The 20,559-nt window shown below is 39.9% G+C and overlaps 2 protein-coding genes across 5 annotated transcripts in view; one reads left to right on the top strand and one right to left on the bottom strand.

Annotated features, from left to right (window-relative positions):
* PATE2 (prostate and testis expressed 2) overlaps positions 1-20,559 on the top strand; it is a 114,544-nt gene that overhangs the window by 16,013 nt on the left and 77,972 nt on the right. For all 4 annotated transcript variants that reach the window (XM_057552624.1, XM_057552623.1, XM_057552621.1 and 1 more), the window contains exons 3-5: positions 10,001-10,132; positions 10,275-10,298; positions 10,767-10,895. In XM_057552624.1, coding sequence (XP_057408607.1) covers positions 10,081-10,132; positions 10,275-10,298; positions 10,767-10,895 — 205 coding nt within the window. In that variant the 5' untranslated portion in view covers positions 10,001-10,080. The remainder of the gene's footprint in view (positions 1-10,000; positions 10,133-10,274; positions 10,299-10,766; positions 10,896-20,559) is intronic.
* Positions 4,564-6,488, bottom strand: LOC114238095 (prostate and testis expressed protein 3-like). Its single transcript, XM_028166792.1, has 3 exons — positions 6,440-6,488; positions 5,124-5,246; positions 4,564-4,706 (listed from the first exon to the last, which is right to left on the bottom strand). Exons 1-3 carry the CDS (start codon positions 6,486-6,488, stop codon positions 4,564-4,566), a joined length of 315 nt encoding a protein of 104 aa, XP_028022593.1.

The following is a 20,559-nucleotide window of genomic DNA, read 5'->3' as shown; positions in this document are numbered from 1 at the left end:
TACTCAAGGGTTTTGTTTTGTGGTTACCATGATTTCCCCCCCCCCAGTTTTATTGAGAAATAATTAACATACATCTCTATATAAGTTTAAGGTGTACATCATGATGGTTTGGTTTACATATATTGTGAAATGATCATCATAATAGGTTTAGTTAACATCCTTTATCTCATAGAGATACAATAAAAAGAAAAAAAGTCTTGTGATGAGAGCTCTTAGCAACTTTATTATAACTGGAAGTTTGTACCTTCTGACTATCTTTTTCCAATTTACCTTCCACCATGAGTCTTATATAAGACATCTCATAGGTAAAACAATCTAGTTCAACCTGATAGCAACTTAATTTTGATTGTCTATAAAACTTCACTCTTTTACTTCATCTTTTTTATATTTTGAGGTCATTATTTACCTCTTTTTATATTGTGTATTTATTAACAAATTATAGTAGCTAAATTATATTTAATGCTTTTTCCTTTGACCTTTGTAGTATAGTTAAGTGGTTAACAAACCATGCTATTAGAGTTTTCTAAGTTTGACTGTATATTTACCTGTACCAGTGTGTTATATATTTTCATATGTCTTCATGTCATTAATTAACGTCTTTTTATTTCACCTTGTATAACTCCTTTCTGAATTTCTTGTAAGGCAGGTCTAGTGGTGATGAATTCCCTCAGCTTTTGTTTGTCTAGGAAAGCTGTAAGATTTTTATGTTCTGGATACAAGTTCTATGTAGGTTATCAGTATTGCAAATATCTTCGCCAAGTCCTTAACTTGTCTTTTCACTCTCTTACTGATACATTTTGATGAACTGCCATTGTTAATTTCAATGAAGTCTAACTTATCAATGTTTAAAAATGGTTTTGCTGTTCAGGTGATGTTTAAGTAACCTTTTGCCTATTCGAAAGTTACAAATACATGCTGTGCTTTCTTCTAGAGGTTTTATTGTTTCACTTTTCACTTTAAACCTACAATCCAGTTTGAATTTGTTTTTTGCGTATGTTGTGAGGTAGAGGTAATGTGTAGAAAAATTTAACTAAGTAGAGAACCCAGAATTAGTGTTAAGTGCTAATGGAAATTCAGCGTATTATGAAAGAAGCATCTCAAATTAGTTGAGAAAAATATAAACTTTAAATGTTTTTGGTACCCTGAGATAACCATAATTCAAAAAGATACATGTGCCACAATGTTCATTGCAGCACTATTTACAATAGCCAGGATATGGAAACAACCTAAATGTCCATTGACAGATGAATGGATAAAGAAGATGTGGCACATATATAGAATGGAATATTACTCAGCCATAAAAAGGAATGAAATTGAGTTATTTGTAGTAAGGTGGATGGACCTAGAGTCAGTGATACAGAGTGAAGTAAGTCAGAAAGAGAAAAGCAAATACCGTATGCTAACACATATATATATATATATATATAATCTAGGAAAATGGTACTGATGAACCTAGTGGTAGGGCAGGAATAAAGATGTAGATGTAGAGAACGGACTTGAGGACACAGCGGGGGAAGGGGAGGCTGGGATGTAGTGAGAGAGTAGCATGGACATATATACACTACCAAATGTAAAATAGATAGCTAGTGGGAAGCTGCTGCATAGCACAGGGAGATCAGCTCGGTGCTTTGTGATGACCTAGAGGGGTGGGAGGGAGGCTCAAGAGGGAGAGGATATGGGGATATATGTATGCATGTAGCTGATTCATGTTGTACAGCAGAAACTAACACAACATTGTAAAGCAATTTTACTCCAGTAAAGATGTATTAAAAAAGTAAATAAAAAATAAATGTTGTTGGACTAATTGGCTAGTCATGTGGAAATAGATTAAATTGGATCAATTTCTTACAAGGGTAAATTCCAAATGGAGACTCAAAATGTTAATTTAAATCCATGAAAGTATTAGAAGGAAACATGGATGAATTATTATCTAACCTGGAGCATAAAAAGTGGCTGAATTCCATTAGTTATCAGTAAGTGTAAGATAACTTTTACGATGAGTAGACTAGTTAAAATTTAAATGACTGATAGGACTTCCCTGGCGGTCCAGCAGTTAGGACTCTGTGCTTCCACTGCAGGGGGTGAGGGTTCGATCCCTGGTCAGGGAACTAAGATCCCACATGCTGCAAGGTGCAGCCAAAAAGTAAAAAAACAAAAAACAAAACAATAAATGACTGATAATAATTGGTGATGGGAATTATGTAGAGTAACTGGAATTCTCATACAGTACTGGTAGGACTATATATTGGTACCACCACTTTGGTAAACTATTTGGCAGTTTCTTTTAAAGTTATGCATATGCCTACCCTATGACTCATACATGTTACTTTTAATTACCTACCAAAGAGAAATGAGTGTGTATGTCCATCAAAACTCTTATATGAAAATGTTCATAGCAGCTTTATTCACAATAGCCCAAAGCTGGAAACAACTCAGTGTCCATCAATAAGAGAATTGATTTAATAAATTGTAGTGTATGTATACAATGGGCAAAAAAAGAATAAACTTTTGATATAAGCGAAAACATGCATGAATCTTAAAAATATTATGGTGAGTGATAGAAACCAGACTCAAGGTAGTACTTTCTGTATAATTTCTTTTTATAATAAGTTCAAGAACAGGCTGGGACTTCCCTGGTGGCACAGTGGTTAAGAATCTGCCTGCCAATGCAGGGGACATGGGTTCGAACCCTGGTCCGGGAAGATCCCACATGCCGTGGGGCAACTAGGCTCGTGTGCCACAACTACTGAGCCTGCGCTCTAGAGCCTGTGAGCCACAACTACTGAAGCCGTGCTCCTAGAGCCCGTGCTCCACAACAAGAGAAGCCACCACAATGAGAAGCCCACGCACCTCAACGAAGAGTAGCCCCCGCTCGCTGCAACTAGAGAAAAACCCGCGCGCAGCAATACAGACCCAATGCAGCCAAAAAAAAAAAAAAAAGAACAGGTAAAATTAGTTCTATGGTGCTAGAAGTTAGAATAATACTTTTGGGAGTGGATTGTTACCTGAAGAAACTTACTAAGGTGATAAAAATATTCTATGTTTTAAATGAGATGGTGGTTATATAGGTTTATACATTTTTCAAATCACATCAAACTGTATATTTAAAATATATGCATTTTATTATATATGAATTATACTTCAATTAAGAAGGTAATTATTATTCAACTCATAATGAATAACAGATCTTGTTAACAATAATCAATAGGGCTAAAATCTGTTAGATGAAAGATTGAAGGGAAACTTTAGATGGTATAGATAAATCTGAGAACAAGCAAATTTATGTGATCAATCCTGACATCATTAAAACTAGGAAAACATGTGCTTTCAGATATTTCCAAGGGTTGGGCCAGATTACCCTTTCTAAACTTCCAGGCCTATTTCATACTTGATATAATAAAGTATTGATTATGAATTTTGAAGTAAGATTAGCTATTGAGTTTTAGAAGAATCCCATCAAAAAAAATTGTTTTTAGTTAATATATTTGAATAGTGGAGGGTCCCATAATAAGAAATGTCCTTTTAATAATCTCTTTGAGAAAAACACATAGTATGTTGGCACTGGAGTGAACATTCTATGTCTGGTAGGGAGTAGAGGTTACCATTCCCGGTACACTCAACAGAATAGGTAAAAAACCAGAAAAGTCATGTTAAACAGATGGACAAGAAAAATTCCATCAGCTTTACTGGCTGTTCAATTAAACACAATAAAGTTTAATTGGCCAGCTAAAGGCAATAGAGATGAATAAGACAAGGCACATGTTCTAGCTGTGATTTATAACATACTAGGGCAAATTAGACAAACAGAGAAATGATTCATTTTTGTGAGAGAGTGTCAAAAAAAAAAAAGTACCCATAAAGTGACTTGGGTATTCAGAAGAGGGAGAATTTGTATAATCATTGTGTTCATTGCTGGGGAGGTCACAGTAGAGGTGGGTGGCAAAAGAGGAAAGGAATTGAGAAGACTAGAAGAGGAATAGGAAGAAATGAGAGTTGTAATGTATCTTGAATGTACATCTTGACAGGCCTAGAAGTGGCTATGTGTGAGCTGTGAATGTCACAGAGGCAGGAAATTCTTTATTTGCTGTTTCTTACATTGTATGTGGAGACACCGTGTAAATGCTAAAAAAATCATGACTGAGTGTGAGATGGACACTGTCCACGGGGGAAAATAACTTCTTGCCACTACAGGAAAATCTTGAGTGTCCACCATCTGTTTTGTTGCTGTTTCTGCTTAATCATGGCCATGATAAGAATTTCTAGTCCGCCTCCACTATCTAAGATAATCGCAAGGATCTAGAATGATCTTGTTTTAAAGTTTTCTACTGGGCCTCTTGGGGGAGGCCTCTTGAAGTACAGAAATGCCAGACCCTGTAATGGGAGAAATCTGTTGTTCAGAATCATTATCCTCCGACTGAGGTAGGAACCAAGCTTGAGGCAACAGGAGGGATAACACTGAATTACAGAGAGAGCTGGGATCCTTCCAGGACAGACAGGGCAGAAAAGCAAGGGCGGGCAGACTGTGAAGGCAGAGAAACATCAATAACATTTTAAAGGGACAACTTAGGAGAAAAAATATTTTAGATTTTTGAAGTTACAATAATTGTAGTTGCAGCATGTATGAACATAAGTTCGATCGTTGAGTTTGTATGTCAATTCTCTGCAGAATCTCTGACACACCATATATGATAACTGGAGGATGTTATCTGTAATAAGAAGGAATCATAGAAAATAAGCCAGTGATCTAAGTTCTTTAAAGACAAGTCAAACCTGGCACTAGTCCTGTCAGTAAAAATTTAATTAGGCATCCGAGGTAGGTTTGGGGTTGGCTTCCCATCTTGTACTTCCCAAGGGGACTCAGGCAGGGAGATGAAGAAATCACAGGTCCCCTGCAGGGGTTATTTGCCTAAGTTCCCTGGCAACCCTCAACTCTTTGTACAGATGCTTCTTCCTCCTGTCTCATTCCCCCAAGTCCTCTTCTGTCTGCATGCACAGGGACCCCTGCCCAGGGGTATAAGGCACTTTGGTTCCTCTCTTGAGTTGGCCTTAGTCTGAGATAGGAAATTGGTGAAGTACTCTCCTAAGAAGTTTCTAGGAATCTCACAGCACCTCCTCTAACTTACCCTGGAAGATCTTTAAGATCATGCATGTCTCGTGCTTCTCAGCAACACAGACACCGAAGCCCCTTCTACAGCGATCTGTCTGTGTGCGAAGGTGGCATGTTATGCATCTCAGGGGTGTCACTGCTGGAGAGCACAGAGCTGGTGTGAGGCCAGGGGAGGCAGGGACTTAGAAGAAGCTAGACCTATCCAGGCCTGGGGTGCGGGGTGCGGTGCAGGGGCGGGTGGAGAGCTGGCGGCTGGGATCCAGGAGTAAGTAGCTGGGTCTCTCACCAACTCCACATCCCCGAGAAATGCCTCTGTGAGAGTTAAAGGTTTCTGGTCCCGACTTCAGCCCTTTTAACCTGGTGACTTTGAGCAAAGATTTAGCCTCCGGCTAAATGGTTTTCCGGCTTAAAAATGGTTCTGTTAATGCTGGCCTGGCTTACCTGGCAGCACTGTAGTGTATCACAAGAGTGTGATAATGAGGCTGAGAGCTTTAAACTGTTTTACCTATGCTAGCATTACTACGATGGGATTTGTGAGATTGGCGGCTTACGTATTGTTAGGTGATATACTCTGTTTTTAACTTGGAACTGAATCTACGTGAAGACCTCATGAATTATATCATAGTCAGTGCCACTTTATGTGGTACTGTGGGGTGAGCTGGTCAAAATACAGGTTTAATTAAAAAACACCTCTCCCGGGTGCACCTAAGTGAGAAGGTAACATTTATGGAGCATCTCATATGGGCTATGTTTCTCTTACTTTGTATCTGATTTAATCCTCACAAAAGCCTTGTAAGTAGGGATTTCCCCATCTCTCAGGTGAGCAACCAGAGGAACAGAGAATTTAAGACAGTGACTGAAACATTTTTTAATCTGTCTGATTCCAGTGCATCCAGTATTTTCTTTCCTGCAATCACTTGTTGTAATATAAAAATCCCTGATAAGGGCATCAAAAGCCCTTGATAGCACCAAAACCAACTACCAAATTATTCACTGTAGACTCAGCAGATGGGATACAGATTTATAAATGGAAAGGATGCCCTGAGGAAGATCTCACTAGGCGTTTTGATTATGGGGAGTGGTAGGGACAGAGTGGGGAGCAGTCTGGTGGGGCGGCCACCACGGCTTGAGCCCTTGGTGGGGAGTGGCCGAGTGTTGAAAAGGGCAGACAAGTTGGCATGGAGGCCCAGGGAGCATTCTCAAGGCTGGCTTCCCCTCCCACATAAACGTGGTCAGGACTCAGCCCCGCATGGACACCAACTACACGTATGGAATTCCGTGGGGCTTCCTAGATCCTGTCTCTGGAGCCCACTCCTCAAGTCTGTGACTCACCCACAATGCAGCAGACGACGGGTAAGAGCAACAAGAAGTGTTTGTCCATGCTGACAGAGAAGTCTGTTACACAGGAAGAAAAGAAGCCAGGGTCTGCAAGCACAGGTCTTCAGGCCACAAGAAGAAACCTTCCTCTTCATCATAGGGCAGGGATTATTCATGCCTAAGGGGAACCAATCACACAAGGTTCCCTCTGGGAGCTCAAGTTCATGCTCTCTCCACCCCATAGCAGAGAATGATAATAAGTGTTGGAGCTTACATGAAGTTAACTTGGTTTTTTATATACTGTTCATCATAGTAATTATTATTAATGCAGTTATGATATTATCATTCTTATCCCAATTTCACAGAGGAGGAAACTGAGGCTTGGTGAGGTCCAGCATCTTACCCAAGATCACGTATCTAGTGACTTATAGCGCCAGTACTCAGAGCAAGACTTTCTCGTTCCAGAAGCCATACTTTTAACCATCTTGATTGAATGCCTCTTGGAGATTTATTCATACATTCAACTAATATTTATTGAGAGCTTTTATGGACCGGGCACAGTTTCATGTGTAAGAGCAGAGCAACGAATAAGTCAAAAAAAAGCTCACCTAGCTCCACACTTTATGGATGAGAAAACGAAGAGTGAAAGAGATGAAAAGGTGTATAATCTATGACCAAGCTGGGCCTTCCACCTAGAATTTCTGATTCTCAGCCCAGAACTCTTTCACTTTACTAGAAATCTGTTCTCCAAGGCCAGGGACTGTTTACTTTGTAGGGCTGTGAAATCATCTCTAGAATTATCACATGGCTTGATCTTTAGGAAATTTATATTGTGAATCTGGCCAGTTTTGCCCATGCTTTAGGTATCTATCTCTACAAAAGTTAACTCAGGTAAGGTTCACCATGGGTAAACCACTGGAAAATTATGACCAGTTCTGGCACTGTCAGTCTCTGAAACCCATCAGTGAGCTTATGGTAGTTTGGCTAGAGGCAATAGGAATCTTCTATCATGAATTCATTTTAACGACATGTTCTTTAGTTGTAGGAACAATATGTTCATCAAAATATCTCAAGTATGACATTTTTAGATATCAGATAAAGATTGGGTGAAGTAAAGTCTTAGCTCAAATGCCACAAAATTTATAGTGTTCCTTTTCTATGATCAGAGTGTGGAGCCCATCTTTGCCTAAGAAGAGAGGCTTTAAACATGAGGGGATTTGTTCCTTTGAAAAGAATTGATTCTAGAATGGCAATCAAGATTGTGAAGTCTTTGAATCTCATTTTCTATTCTTCCATCTTTCAGGAGAAGATGTTGGAAACTAGATAGCATTTTTTAGGACTTTCCAAAGGCTTATCAAGAAGGCAAACTTCTGAGCCTTTATTTGTCACCTGTTTTCTCTTCTCTCTCTTTAAAGCGAGTGACTCTAGAATCATAGCAAAGGAAGAAGAAATTCTAGGTTAAACCACAGAGGGTTTGCCCAGTTTCTATTCTTCTTCCTTCAAGGTGCCCCTTGGCAGATATTTTCTGAAAGGCCCATTGAGTTCTGAATCTCTTTTCTACGGGATTATTTTCAGTTAGGATTGTAGAATTTTGCAACTCCACCCAAGCAAGAGGTTCTCTGATCTACTTCTCATCCTACCGCAGTATCTCATCCATCACATTTTCTCTTGTAAACAATGTCTTGTGGTATGTGTGAGCCTTCTAAGGTAGAATGTGTATTTGTGGATGTGAATCTGGAACTCGAAATAGGGGTCTGAGGTAGAGATATGGAACTGAGCATCATCAGCTCGTGGATGACCTCAAGCTTGAGCTATGAGAACGGGACCCAGTTCTCACCCAGTCTCAGTGAATCAGAACTCAACTAGTTCCCAGCTGCTAACCCACCCAAAGCAAATTAAACAGTTTGTTCTAAAGCTGACTATGTCTTCACAGTTCATTCTAGAAGACAATGTAATTAATCTTTCCATCTTTTCCAATACCCAAAGCCAAATGTAAGCCTTGCTGCAACTTAACACCCGACAGGATGCTCCCAACATCATCCTCACAGCCAGGCTCTTGGCCCTTGAATGCCAGAACCACAGTTACAGCCTCCACCTCATTGCCTCTCTCAGTCGGGTGCCCTTTCCTGCATGTGGCTCCTTTTGACTGCAGTTTCTGACACCTACCCTAGCAAAAGGGCCCAGGCTTCTCCTGAAATTTTAAGCACTGCACAGGGAGTTAGTGCTTGATAGTTTCCAGGGCCTTAACAAATATGAGCTTTCTCTTTTCACAGACTTTAATAAACTACTAATACCAGTCCTATGATGAAAATTGTTCTGGACGTCAGTAACTCACCCAGAGTCACATGTTGGCAAGCAGCAGAGCCAGGACCTGAACCCATGTGTGTACCAAACTTAAGTTTGGGATAAAGGGAGATGTCCGTTCTAGAATTCAGTATTGGTACAGAGGAGTGGGTACTTTAATGTCTTTTCCAGCCCTGGGAAAAATGACTCTTTTCATTGATGTCTTGCAATGGCACAAGAATGAGCAGGAGATCCCATTTTATGTGCTTGGGACAAAGTAATCTCAGCAACAAGTACAGTGCATTGTCCCCTTGAGCCCCTCTCTTTACCCATATGCCATCACCTCCAACAAGGTGCATCTCTCTGAGTTTCTTGCTCACCATGTCTCTAGAACCACATGACCAGCTCTCATCCCAGTGTGTCAGGTTGCCTGACATCTCTGTATTTTGACATTTGCTGTTCCTTTGGTGCCTGTCCCTATTCACTTCTTCTAGCTAACACATCACTAGCCTTCAAAGTCCAGCTCAACTATCCCTTCTTCAGGGAAGCCTTCGCTGGTCAGGCAGTCAACTTTGAATGTCTCTCATTTAGGACCCCATAGCCAACTGCGCTTGATGTACTTGTGGTCTCCTTAACTAGACTCAAGTCTTTGTGAGGCCACAGAATAGTGGCCTGGTTTGCTTGGTGACTTCTCTTTTTGTGATTTTGGCATTTGGTATGTTTGTAGAAAATATTTACTTTAAAAAAATCCATGAATTAGTTAATAACACCTGAAGGCAAACTAGGCACATCTCACCTTTCTGCTGAAACGTCCCTTTCCTACACCACAGAAGGGACACTCAGTGTTTCCCCCACATTCAGACTATACCTGGAATCCTGAACTTCATTCCTGGTGCTTCAGTCTAAGTGAGACAAAGACAAATCTGAGATTATTCTGAGATTAGTGAAGAGAGCTAAAAGGAACTAAGGTGTCCAAATCTTGTCTTGAAATATCTGAAAGGTTAAAATGTGGGAAAAAAATTTGACTTTACTTGCAGAGCACAAGGCTTAGCTATACAAGAATGAATAAAGAATGTATATATATATATATATGTGTGTGTGTGTGTGTGTGTGTGTGTGTGTGTATATATATATATATATATATATATATATATATATATATATATATTCATCATTGAGGAGAATTTTAAAATAGATGCCTTAGGGGCATAGAGACTCCAGTTGGTGGTTTGGTTGGTTCTGGGAACATTGAGGTACTGTTCGTCACTGAAATTTTATGATTATATGATTTAGATGAATAGCCCAAGGACAGAACACTGGGGGAGATCAACCAGTACCTTCCACAGGCAACTGCACATGACCAAAGTCCCAGGATGTTTGTTCTGTTTCTGCTGTGCATAGCCTTTCTGGTCTGCATGAGTAAGGGTAAGTCCTGGAGACAGAGGAAGGGTTGGTTGTTGAGTAAGAGATGGGAAGATGCTGGGGGAGGAGAAATTTCCAGAATTGGCTCTTGGGGCTTTGGCTGATGCATGTGTGATTATGACAGGGAAACTTCTTCTTTTCACAGGTGAATTTCGTGAACATCTGATAGGTACGACCACAGCTAGTCTAAAGTCCTTGGTAAAAAGGTTATTGGTGACATTTTTGGAGTAAACCTTCCCCTCCATCTTTTGAGAGAGCTGTTATCCATTCCTACTATAGAATCCTAGGAGTTTGATCTTCTCCCAGACCAATTTAGTCCATTTCGTGGAGTAAGGAAGCTAAAATCCCTGTCTTTGCTTCCTTTTCCCCATTACTGGACAAAATCATTAGGCTAGATAAGGGGTTCATTACTTGGGGACCACAGATAAATTTTAAAGGAACTCCAACCTTTTGAGATTATATACAATATTTGATTTATGTCTGTATAAGTTAGCTTTCACAAGATTATCAAAGGGATCAGGGTCCCGAGATAAGTTGCGAACCACTAGTCAATAGTAAGTTCCTGTTGGGAAGCCCCCAGGCCTGGAGAACCTTCTCCATACTGCATCCTTTAAGCACCTCTTTCTGTGTCTGGCAGAGCCTTCGACGATGTGTTATAAATGTAAAAAATATCATCTTGGGATATGCTATGAAGGCATGAGGTCCTGCACCCTGAAGTACCACCAGACCTGTGCTGTTGAAAACATTTACTTACTTACCGGAAAAGGTAGTGTTGGGTATAAAGTGACTGCGAAATAACCACCTTTTTCGCCTTAGAGACAGTTACCTGCTTTTGTCCGCGGAATACATGGGTGAGTGGGATGGGTGAGGGTGGGGTGGTCCTGCAGAGGGTATGGCAAAGATGGACTTTTCCTTAAGACAGCACTGAGGAAAGGAAAGGTGAATGTTCCTTATAAGTTAGGAAATAAAATCCATTCTCTGGGTCAGTAATTAATAGACTGTCTTTTAGCTCATTTGGGTCTGGAGAAAAATCAGTGAGTCTCTGAAAAGAGGTTATTCCTAGGAACATGGTAGGAGAACACAGAGTCATTACAGTTATATTCGCTTTCTTTCACCTCCTCAGGGCGGAGTATGTATTTTTATTCAAAACTGTCGTGTATGACCAACTGTGAGGACATCAACTTCTTAAGTTTTGAAAAGAGGACAGAGCTCATCTGTTGCAAACATAAAAACTATTGCAACCTCCCTGAGGGAGTCTAGTTCTGCATCTCTCCTGGATTTTTGATTATTCTTCAACTCACCATCCCCTTTATCTTTTCCCCCAAACCTGTATTTTGCTCTCCACTTCTAACCAATGGTAGAGAGTGAGAAAGCCAGCTGGTAGTGAAGAGTAGCCATCATAAGGAGGTAACTGATTCTCGTTAATGATGGAGCACTAGATGGAATGTTTGCAAATCCCCGCACACAGCGTTTTGGTTTTCTTATGATGGTGCTGCCATGAATAGTGTTGGGTTTTAAATTGGTTATTTATTATCTCCTATATGGAAATGCAAAGACTTGGGTCAAAATAATCCCAAGCTCATCCTGGGAATTTGGTGATCATACTTTATCCTTGTCCATACCCACTCCTGTGGGCTGGGATTCTCTCTTGATTAGCTCTGACACCTGGCACTCTCCTTTTGCCCATGGGTTATAGAGATAAATGAAGACTAACTCCAGTTTCCCAATTTGCTGGCAACATGAGCCCCATCTTTCTCTGGTAGAGCTCTCAGGAGGAATCTCAGACCTGGGAAAAATCTGGGCAGGCAAAGGGATGAGGCATCAAGAAAAATTTTAGGGGCATTTCAGTTTGTGGAAACTAAGACATGAGAAACAATTTGGTGTGGGTGGAGTTATCATGGCCCTTCCAGGCCAGGTAGCCAGGTAGCACGTGGTTGAACTAGGTTATTGAATTGGAAATGGAAACCTTGTGCCAGAATGGCTGGTCAGTCTCCTCTCATAAGAATGTGAAAAAAATGTTGATAATAAAGCAGGTGAAGATAATAGAATGTATAGAGATGCCATGTGGTAGTGTTCCAGTTACAAAGTGTCCTCTGTAAGATGCAGTTATGAGTAAAAGAAGGGATGATACAGCAGAAGCTAGTGGGGGTGGAAAGAGATGCAGGTGACACGGAATGAAACAAATAGGCAGAGAGAAACTGAGTAGCGGTGGCGGTGAAACAACCCACCTGAGGCCAAGGTGGTGAAGCTTCCCTGGGTATAGACTAACCCTGGCATTTCTCTCCTTGTGAATGAAGCTTACTGCAGTTCTTGGTCTTGGATTTCCACGATCATTTTTCTCCCTTACTATGCCACATGAAATTTTTACAGTAAAACAATTACCCCTCTACTTGAAGAGTTTGGTGTACTCTCTGCCTTTGCCTGCACCTGAAAATAAAATCCTTCCTGAGGAATTCTCATCTGGGATTTTAGCTGGGATGAAGAAAGACGTGTAGATAACTTTTTCAAAATAGGCAGGCAGGTTGGAAAAGCCAGTGTAACATGGATATTTTGAGTTAGGGAAGCAACATATATTTTTAAAAATTTTATTGAAGTAAAGTCGATTTACAGTGTTGTTTTAATTTCTGCTGTACAGCAAAGTGATTCAGTTATACATATATATGTTCTTTTTCATATTCCTTTCCATTATGGTTTATCACAGGATATTGAATATAGTTCCCTGTGCTATACAGTAAGACCTTGTTGTTTATCCATCCTGTATATACTAGTTTGCATCTGCTAATCCCAAACTCCCAATCCTTCCCTCCTCCACCCCCCACCCCCTTGGCAACCACAAGTCTGTTTTCTGTATCTGTGAGTCTGTTTCTGTTTCATAGATATGTTCATTTGTGTCATATTTTAGATTCCACATACAAGTGATATCATATGTTATGTCTTTCTTTTTCTGACTTACTTCTCTTAGTATGATAATCTCTAGGTGCATCCATGTTCCTGCAAATGGCATTATTTCATTTTTTTTAATGGCTGAGTAATATTCCATTGTGTATAGTACCACATCTTCTTTATCCATTCATCTGTCGATGGACATTTAGGGGAAACAACATATCTTTATTTCTGGCTGTATATGGGCTCTCTCACCCATTGAATCATGGGGTTGGGAGACGTCATTCAGAAAAAAAAGAGAGAGGGATCATTGTTTTTCACTGGGTTTCAAAATAGACTTTAAAAATATTTGTGAATCAATGTTTAGACAAAACTTGGCTTTGTTGAACAGGAAGTTTCTAATTATAAAATCTTTCCTTGATCTTTCAAGAACAAGCATTGGCATTCTCAGCAATAGAGCACTGAATATTACATTATGTAGTGGACGATTTTGATTTGATTTTGGTGCCCTGCCCAAATCCTTTTTGCTAATCAGTGCATCTGCGACCCAGCTGCGTTGAGTGTTGGCTTATGACAATCCACAGCTATTTACTTCTCTGGAGATTTGCCTTCTGCCAAATGGGAGCTACCTCGCCTGGATGCTGAGCTCCCAACTAGAGCAAAGACCTCAGCCAACAAATGGCCGACTCCTTCCATCAAGCTGCGACTAAGTCTGCGGTGCAGTTTTTGTGCCAGAGCTTTTCCATGGGCTCTGACTAAAGCCAGTCTCCAGTTGAGACCATGTTACTGTTAACATTTCCCCTGACCTCCCTTGCTTTCTTTACTCCCCCTCTAAATTTTAAGCTGAGAAGACCAAGTGTTTTCTACCATCGTAGGGCATGGAGCTCTAAAATAAGATGAGGAAATTCCCCGGAAGTCCAGTGGTTAGGACGCTGAGCTTTCACTGCCGAGGGCACGGGTTCGATCCCTGGTCAGGGAACTAAGATCCCACAAGACGCGTGATGTGGCCAAAATTAAAAAAAAATTTTTTTTAATAAAATTTAAATTTAATAAATTTTTTTTAATATAAAATAAAACAAGATGAGGTTGGGTTAGAAAATGCAGTTACATTTTGGTACCTCTGAGTGACAGTGCATGTAGTGTGTGAATTAGCTCCTCATGAATGAGGAGAATCTTTTTTATTAGGCTTCCTTACAGCCTAGATAAAATTGCTGTAATCTTGGAGAGAATTTTCTTTTGGTTTACCCCATCTTGGGATATACTTCCTGTTTCCATTTTCCAACTTGAACAAATGAACAGAATAAGACCTAGGTGAAAATTTCTTTACCCCCATGATAGCACACCAAGTATCAATCCTGAAATAAGCATAAGCTCTTTTTTCATATATGCACATTTTTTCTTCACATATCATTTTAAAGACAGTAATTTGCCTACTAATCTAAATGTTAATTTGGAGTTGACTGGTAAGTAATACACACAACCTTATGCATTAAATCAAAATAATTTTCACATATATTAAAGATTTAAATGTAATAAAATCCTTAGTTTTTAATTGTTGTGACTATTACTGTTTGACCTCTTAGTGTGCGATAGACATGTGTTTTGTACTTTTCATAAATGATCTCATTTAATCTTCACAACTTCCTATGAAGTAGCTAGTATTGTAAAACAATGTAATAGATGAAAAACCCAAAGAAGAGATTGCCCAGATGCTAACTGGGTAACTCAACATGTATCACACAATTTTCCAGTTATTATTGATGCATAAAAAATGATTGTGTTCACTAGTACTGTGGGTCAGCAATTCAGAAAGTAGGTAGTAGGGATGCCTTGTCTCTGCTGCATGATGTCTGTGACCACAACTGGAGAGACTTGATGGCTGGAGGTGATTCGAGAGTGGGAGACTGGAATTATTCAGAGGTGTCTTCACTTCTACATTTTTGCCGTTGATACTGGTATAAGTTGTGATGTCGCCTGGGGCTGTTGGTCAGAACACCTACATATGGACTCCATATGACTTGGGCCCCTGTACTGCATGGAGGCCCAGGCTTCTTACACAGAAGCTTAGGGGCTCTAAAGGCAAGTGTATATTCTAACAAGGTGGAAGTTGCCTCACATTTGGAAGTCATGCATCATCACTTCTGCTACATTCTATTGGTTATAAGTGAATCACAAGCCTGGCCAGGTTCCACTTTTGATTGGAGAGTAGTTAAGTTGTAGAAGAGCTTGTGATATGGGAGATATTGTTGCAGCCATCTTTGGAAAATACAGTCTGTTACAACTAGTTAATGGCAGAGCTGGAATTGAATCCAGTACCTATACAATCCCAAAGCTCTCTCTCATTCTAAGCTCACTATTATATTAAAGATATTTAGAAATATTTATATAATCTAGTGATAGAGGGAGCTTTTCTAATCATGGCATCAGTCACAAACAGGACAAAATTGATAGATTTGGGAATTCCCTGGCAGTCCAGTGGTTAGGACTTGGTGCTTTCACTGCCAGGGTTTGACCCCTGGTTGGGGAACTAAGATCCCACAAGCCGCGTGGCGAGGCCAAAAAAAAGATGGATAGGTTTGACCACATACAGAAGTAAATGTTTTTGTATGGTAAATCAAAACCATCAAAAAAACCCCCACATAATATAAAGATGTTATTTTCCCTTAGCTGTTGTATCTTTAGTTGAATACCTAAAGAGAATAAAGCTCCCTAAAGAACTATTACCATGATTGTCTATTGTTGTCAAAGAAAGGATTGTGGAAATAAGACAAAAAAGAAGAGTCTCCAGTGGGTCAGAGAGCAGGATGGAGAAGGGTAGAGAATTGATCTGAAAGGGGTAAATGGAAGAAAACCAGTACACTCCACCACCTTTACCTCTCAGCATCCATTCTCCTTCATTTAGGTGGAAACTGCATTCCCAGCACGGGGAATGAGAAACTTCCCATTACAACCTTGGAAGATGATAGAAATTCAGTCATATTATCACCCAAAACTAGGAAATAGCTACCCCCAGGGCTCTTTCTGGTGGGAGTCAAGAGAGAGCCTTGAAATGAGCAAGCAGTGTAAAATCTTCGCTGCAGGCCCCATCCTGTAACTGGACGTGAGGCTGAGGATAATACAGCTGCATTCGCACAGTGTCTGCTCCGTCTTCTCTCACTTCTGCCAGTGTCTCAGCTGGACAGGGTTCTTGACCTGATGGCCTTCCAGCCTTCATTCCTGTAAGATCTGAACCCTTGGTGGTTTTGTCTGTATTGCATTGCTGCAGGTTTCTATTGAACAAGTCTGTTGGACAAGAGAGTACTAAGGATGTTCCAGCATATCCTGTGGTTTTCAAAAAAGTTCTTGCCTTCATTGAGTAGCAGCAACCTAAGTTCCCTTGTAATCCAAATAAATCACCACAGTCAGTACAGTGAATTTTTCTCCACCTCTTAGCAACAGGCATTTGAGACACTGTGATGTTCTGCTCCCTCTCCCCTGCCCCCACCCTCTCTCATCACAGGCATTGTAGGTTGATGGGGGTGGGGTGAGGCATTCTCTTTATACCATAGAACTGTCCAATAGGTGTCTCCCAGGTTCCATCATAAATGAAAGGTAATGGAATTTGGAAAACTCTTTCTCAGAATAATTCCCTGGCTTATTGCCATGTTGCATACTCTGTTTTAAAATGTAAAACCCTGCCTATTACTACATTATTTTAATTTTCTTTTGTTTTATACCAGATCTCGTTTTATTCCTGGACAGAGGGTTACCCAGGCTGGAATGGGGTCAGGTTGGTTCCTGAAGGAGACAAAAGAGAAAAATCACATAAAAGATAAAACAGAGCTTTTCCTGGTACCACTTCTCCCAGTCTTAGAAGCCTCTGCAACTGCGTACAGGACTTGGGCTGCTGGGCCACACGTACTTCAGTGCCTCTCAACTAGGCTGAGCTTGGGTTCAGAATGTCAACTTGAGAGACTTCAGATTTCTCTTGTCAACCAACATAGTGTTTCTTCTATCTTCCTCCTCTTAAATTAACTGTATTAACAGTGAGAATTTTCTAGGAGCTCCTCTTGTATCTTATGAAATCTAAGCTTCTACAGTAATGTTTTGCTGTTAAAAGCCTCAGAAATCTTCTCCCATGAGTCCTGAATTTCCCAACTATGTTCCTATGTTTCCTATTTGCATGGTCTCTGCAATAATTTATCTAACCTCAGCATATAAGAAAAGATATTTTGGGTTTTCTTCCAGCAGGTGGCCAGAAGTTAAATATACTTTCTCTAATATTACCCATGAAACCAAGTTTCTATTCTAGGGCTGTTGAAGACTGGCTATCTACCCTGAGGCACTGGCTGCTTTGAAACCACAGGCAGAGTGTAACACAGGCCCGGAGGCTTTCTCACACTTGGCCGACCTCTGGCTCAAGAGAGCACACGTTGCCACATTTTAGCAGTTTGATCCAGCAGCAGTTCAAAGAACTCCTCTCTAAGTTCTGTTTCTGCACTTCCTGAAAACTTCCTATTCAAAGAGCTCCTCTTGTAACTATATTTGAGAGTAAAGGAGGTTTAGTCTTATATTCACTCCTAATTCAGTTTAATCCTATAACTGCTTCTCAGTGCAGTCTTGTTTCCACAGTAGGCTCTGGTTCATTGGATGCTGGTCACCCTCTGGGACTCCTCAGCCACTGTCCTTCTTGATGTAATAAAATTTACTATAATTATAATTTTTACATTAAATAGGTAACGAGCATTTTCTTGTGCCAAGTGCTGATCTAAGCCATTGACGCACATTACCTCATTTTATTCTTACTGCAACCTTATGAAGTACAGAAAGTTAATATACTTTGGTAAAGTCGCATATACAGTAGAGCTGTCATTTGAACCCAGAATTCATAGGAACATTATTTTAAACTGATATGATACTGCTACCATAAAATGGGCCTCAATAAAGAAGTTAATGTACGAAGGCCCAGTTCCTTTATTCCCAACAAAACCACCTTTCAGGGCTGAATGACTATATCAGACTTTATGGAGTGTCTGGCATAGGTGGAGCAAAAATGCAAATCATTGGGTTGGCAAAAAAAGTTCGTTCGGGTTTTCCGTACCATCTTATGGAAAAACCCAAATGAAATTGTTGCAATACATGCTAAATATGGCTATCTCCATCCAATGGAAAGAGAAGGAAAGTGAAATCTATCCCAGGTGGCCCTCTCACGCATATGACCCAGGTCCTAGCTTTGTTCTGTCAACCTAAATAAAGAGGTAAACAGAAGCAAGTTTGAATGACCAGAAATTGAGTTTATTCAGGAATAGCAGAGGAATTGCAATTCGGAAAATGTATACTGTAGCAAGATACAGGCATGTTTGTTGAGGGTTTGGGGTGAGCTGTATTTATGGGCAATGAGTGCAAAGAGGGGTAGGTCCAGCCAGAGTCCAAGCAGTAAGTTCATTGGCTTGAGGATGGGGAGAGATTCCTGGTGGATGTTCATTGGTCAGGAGATAAGTCTCAACCTTTTGTAAATCAGGCACTTATGGGAAATCAGTCTCAGTAAGTTCTGTTCTTCTCAGGGAGCATGTGTGAGATTCTTCGTTACATATCCTCCAGTTTCATTTTAGATTGAAATCCCTTCCTCTGTTCCTCTGAATCCTTCTTCAAAGCACTGTTTACCCCCTCCTTCTCTCTATTGTTCTTAGTAGCAACCCCAGCACCTCAAACAATTCCCCAATATCTATCAGATGGCAAGCATCCAATATATTTGTTGATGGTTGTGTAATTGAGTGTTAATTAATACTCTATTAGGCCTGCTCCCTCCCCAGCAGTCTGATGGCAGTACTTGGCAACCCATAGAATTTTGTTTCTAAAGCAATGAATTGGCCCACATTGCTATGGGCTTGAGGATGTATATTTCAGGAGGACAGTCTGGGATGAGCTTTAGCTCTTTAAATCCAGCCCAAAGTGCAGTGAGTGGTTTCAGCTCCTCAAAACCTATTGCCTTTGAGATCTTCCCAGCAATACAAGATGAGGCAAAGCCCCCTCAATCGGGGGAAGTTTAGTTGTAAACGATCTTATCCCAAATGCAAACATCGATTTTCAAAGATAAATATCCTACTAAATGAATTGTAACCTCATGGAGTTCCATCAAATATGAGGACACATTTTTCATTAATATGCTCAGTGTTACAAGGGCTTCCTTATTCCTCCTCCTGTTTCAAACCCTGCCTAGAAGCTCAGGTGCATAAAAAGGCCATAAATGCTATCTTTTTATTTTCTTCTTTTTAATTTTATTTTTTGATTTTTTTTTTTATTGAGGCAACCTTGGTTTACAACATTATATTACTTTCATGTGTACAACAGTATATTTCTACTTCTGTGCATACTACAGTGTGCTCACCACCAAAAATTTAGTTTCTCTTCATCATCATACAGTTAGCTCCCTATACCCATTTTGCCCTCCAGACGCCCTTCCTCTCTGGTAACTACTACAGGTGACCCTTGAACAATGTGAGGGTTGGGACGTCAACCCTCCACCAGTCAAAAATCCACATATAACTTTACAGTCAGGCTTCATTATAGGAAATTCCACATTCGGGGATTCAGCCAACAGTGGATTGTGTAGTACTATAGTAAGTATTTAGTGAAAAGAATCTGGGAATAAATGGACCCACACAATTCAAACCCTTGTTGTTCAAGGGTCAACTGTACTCTGTTCTCTGTATCTATGTGTTTGTTTTGTTTGGCTGGGTTTGTCACTGATTTTGGTTTTTGTTTGTTTTTAATATTCCATCTATGAATGAAATCATATAGTATTTGTCTTTTTCCATCTGTCATTTCTCTTAGCATAATACCCTTAAGGCCCATCTGTGTTGTTACAAAAAATGGCAAGATTTCATCTTTTTTAAAGGCTGAGTAGTAGTCCGTTGTGTGTGTGTGTATATATATATATATATATATATATACCACATTTTCTTTATCCATTCTTCCACTGATGGGCACTTAGGCTGTTTCCATAACTTGGCTAATGTAAATAATACCTAGATGAGCATTAGGTGCATATACCTTTTCAAACTACTGTTTTTGTATTTTTTGGATAAATACCCAGAAGTGGAATAGGTGAATCATATGGTAATTCTATTCTTAATTTTTTTGAGGGCTATCCATACTGTTTTCCATTGTGGCTACACTGATTACATTCCTACCAACATTGTATAAGGGTTCCCTTTTCTCCACATACTCTCCAACACTTGCTATTTCTTGCCTTTTTGATAATAGCACATTCATGGGTGTGAGATGATATCTCATTGTGGGTTTGATTTGCATTTCCCTAATAATTAGTGATGTTGAACATCTTTTTATGTGTCTGTTGGCCATCTGTATGTCTTTGGAAAAATATCTATTCATTCCTCTGCCCATTTTTCAATCGAGTTTTTGTTGTTGTTGTTGAGTTGTATGAGTTCTTTATATTTTGGATGTTAACACTGTGTTGGATATATGATTTGCAAATATCTTTTCCCATTCATTAGGTTGTCTTTTTGTTTTGCTGATGTTTTCCTTTGCTGTGCAGAATATTTAGT

Source organism: Balaenoptera acutorostrata, chromosome 9 (genome assembly GCF_949987535.1).
Source record: "Balaenoptera acutorostrata chromosome 9, mBalAcu1.1, whole genome shotgun sequence".
In the NCBI taxonomy this organism is placed as follows: domain Eukaryota; kingdom Metazoa; phylum Chordata; class Mammalia; order Artiodactyla; family Balaenopteridae; genus Balaenoptera; species Balaenoptera acutorostrata.
The sequence above is the reverse complement of the archived record's forward strand: the minus strand, read 5'-3'. Positions and strand labels throughout refer to the sequence as shown.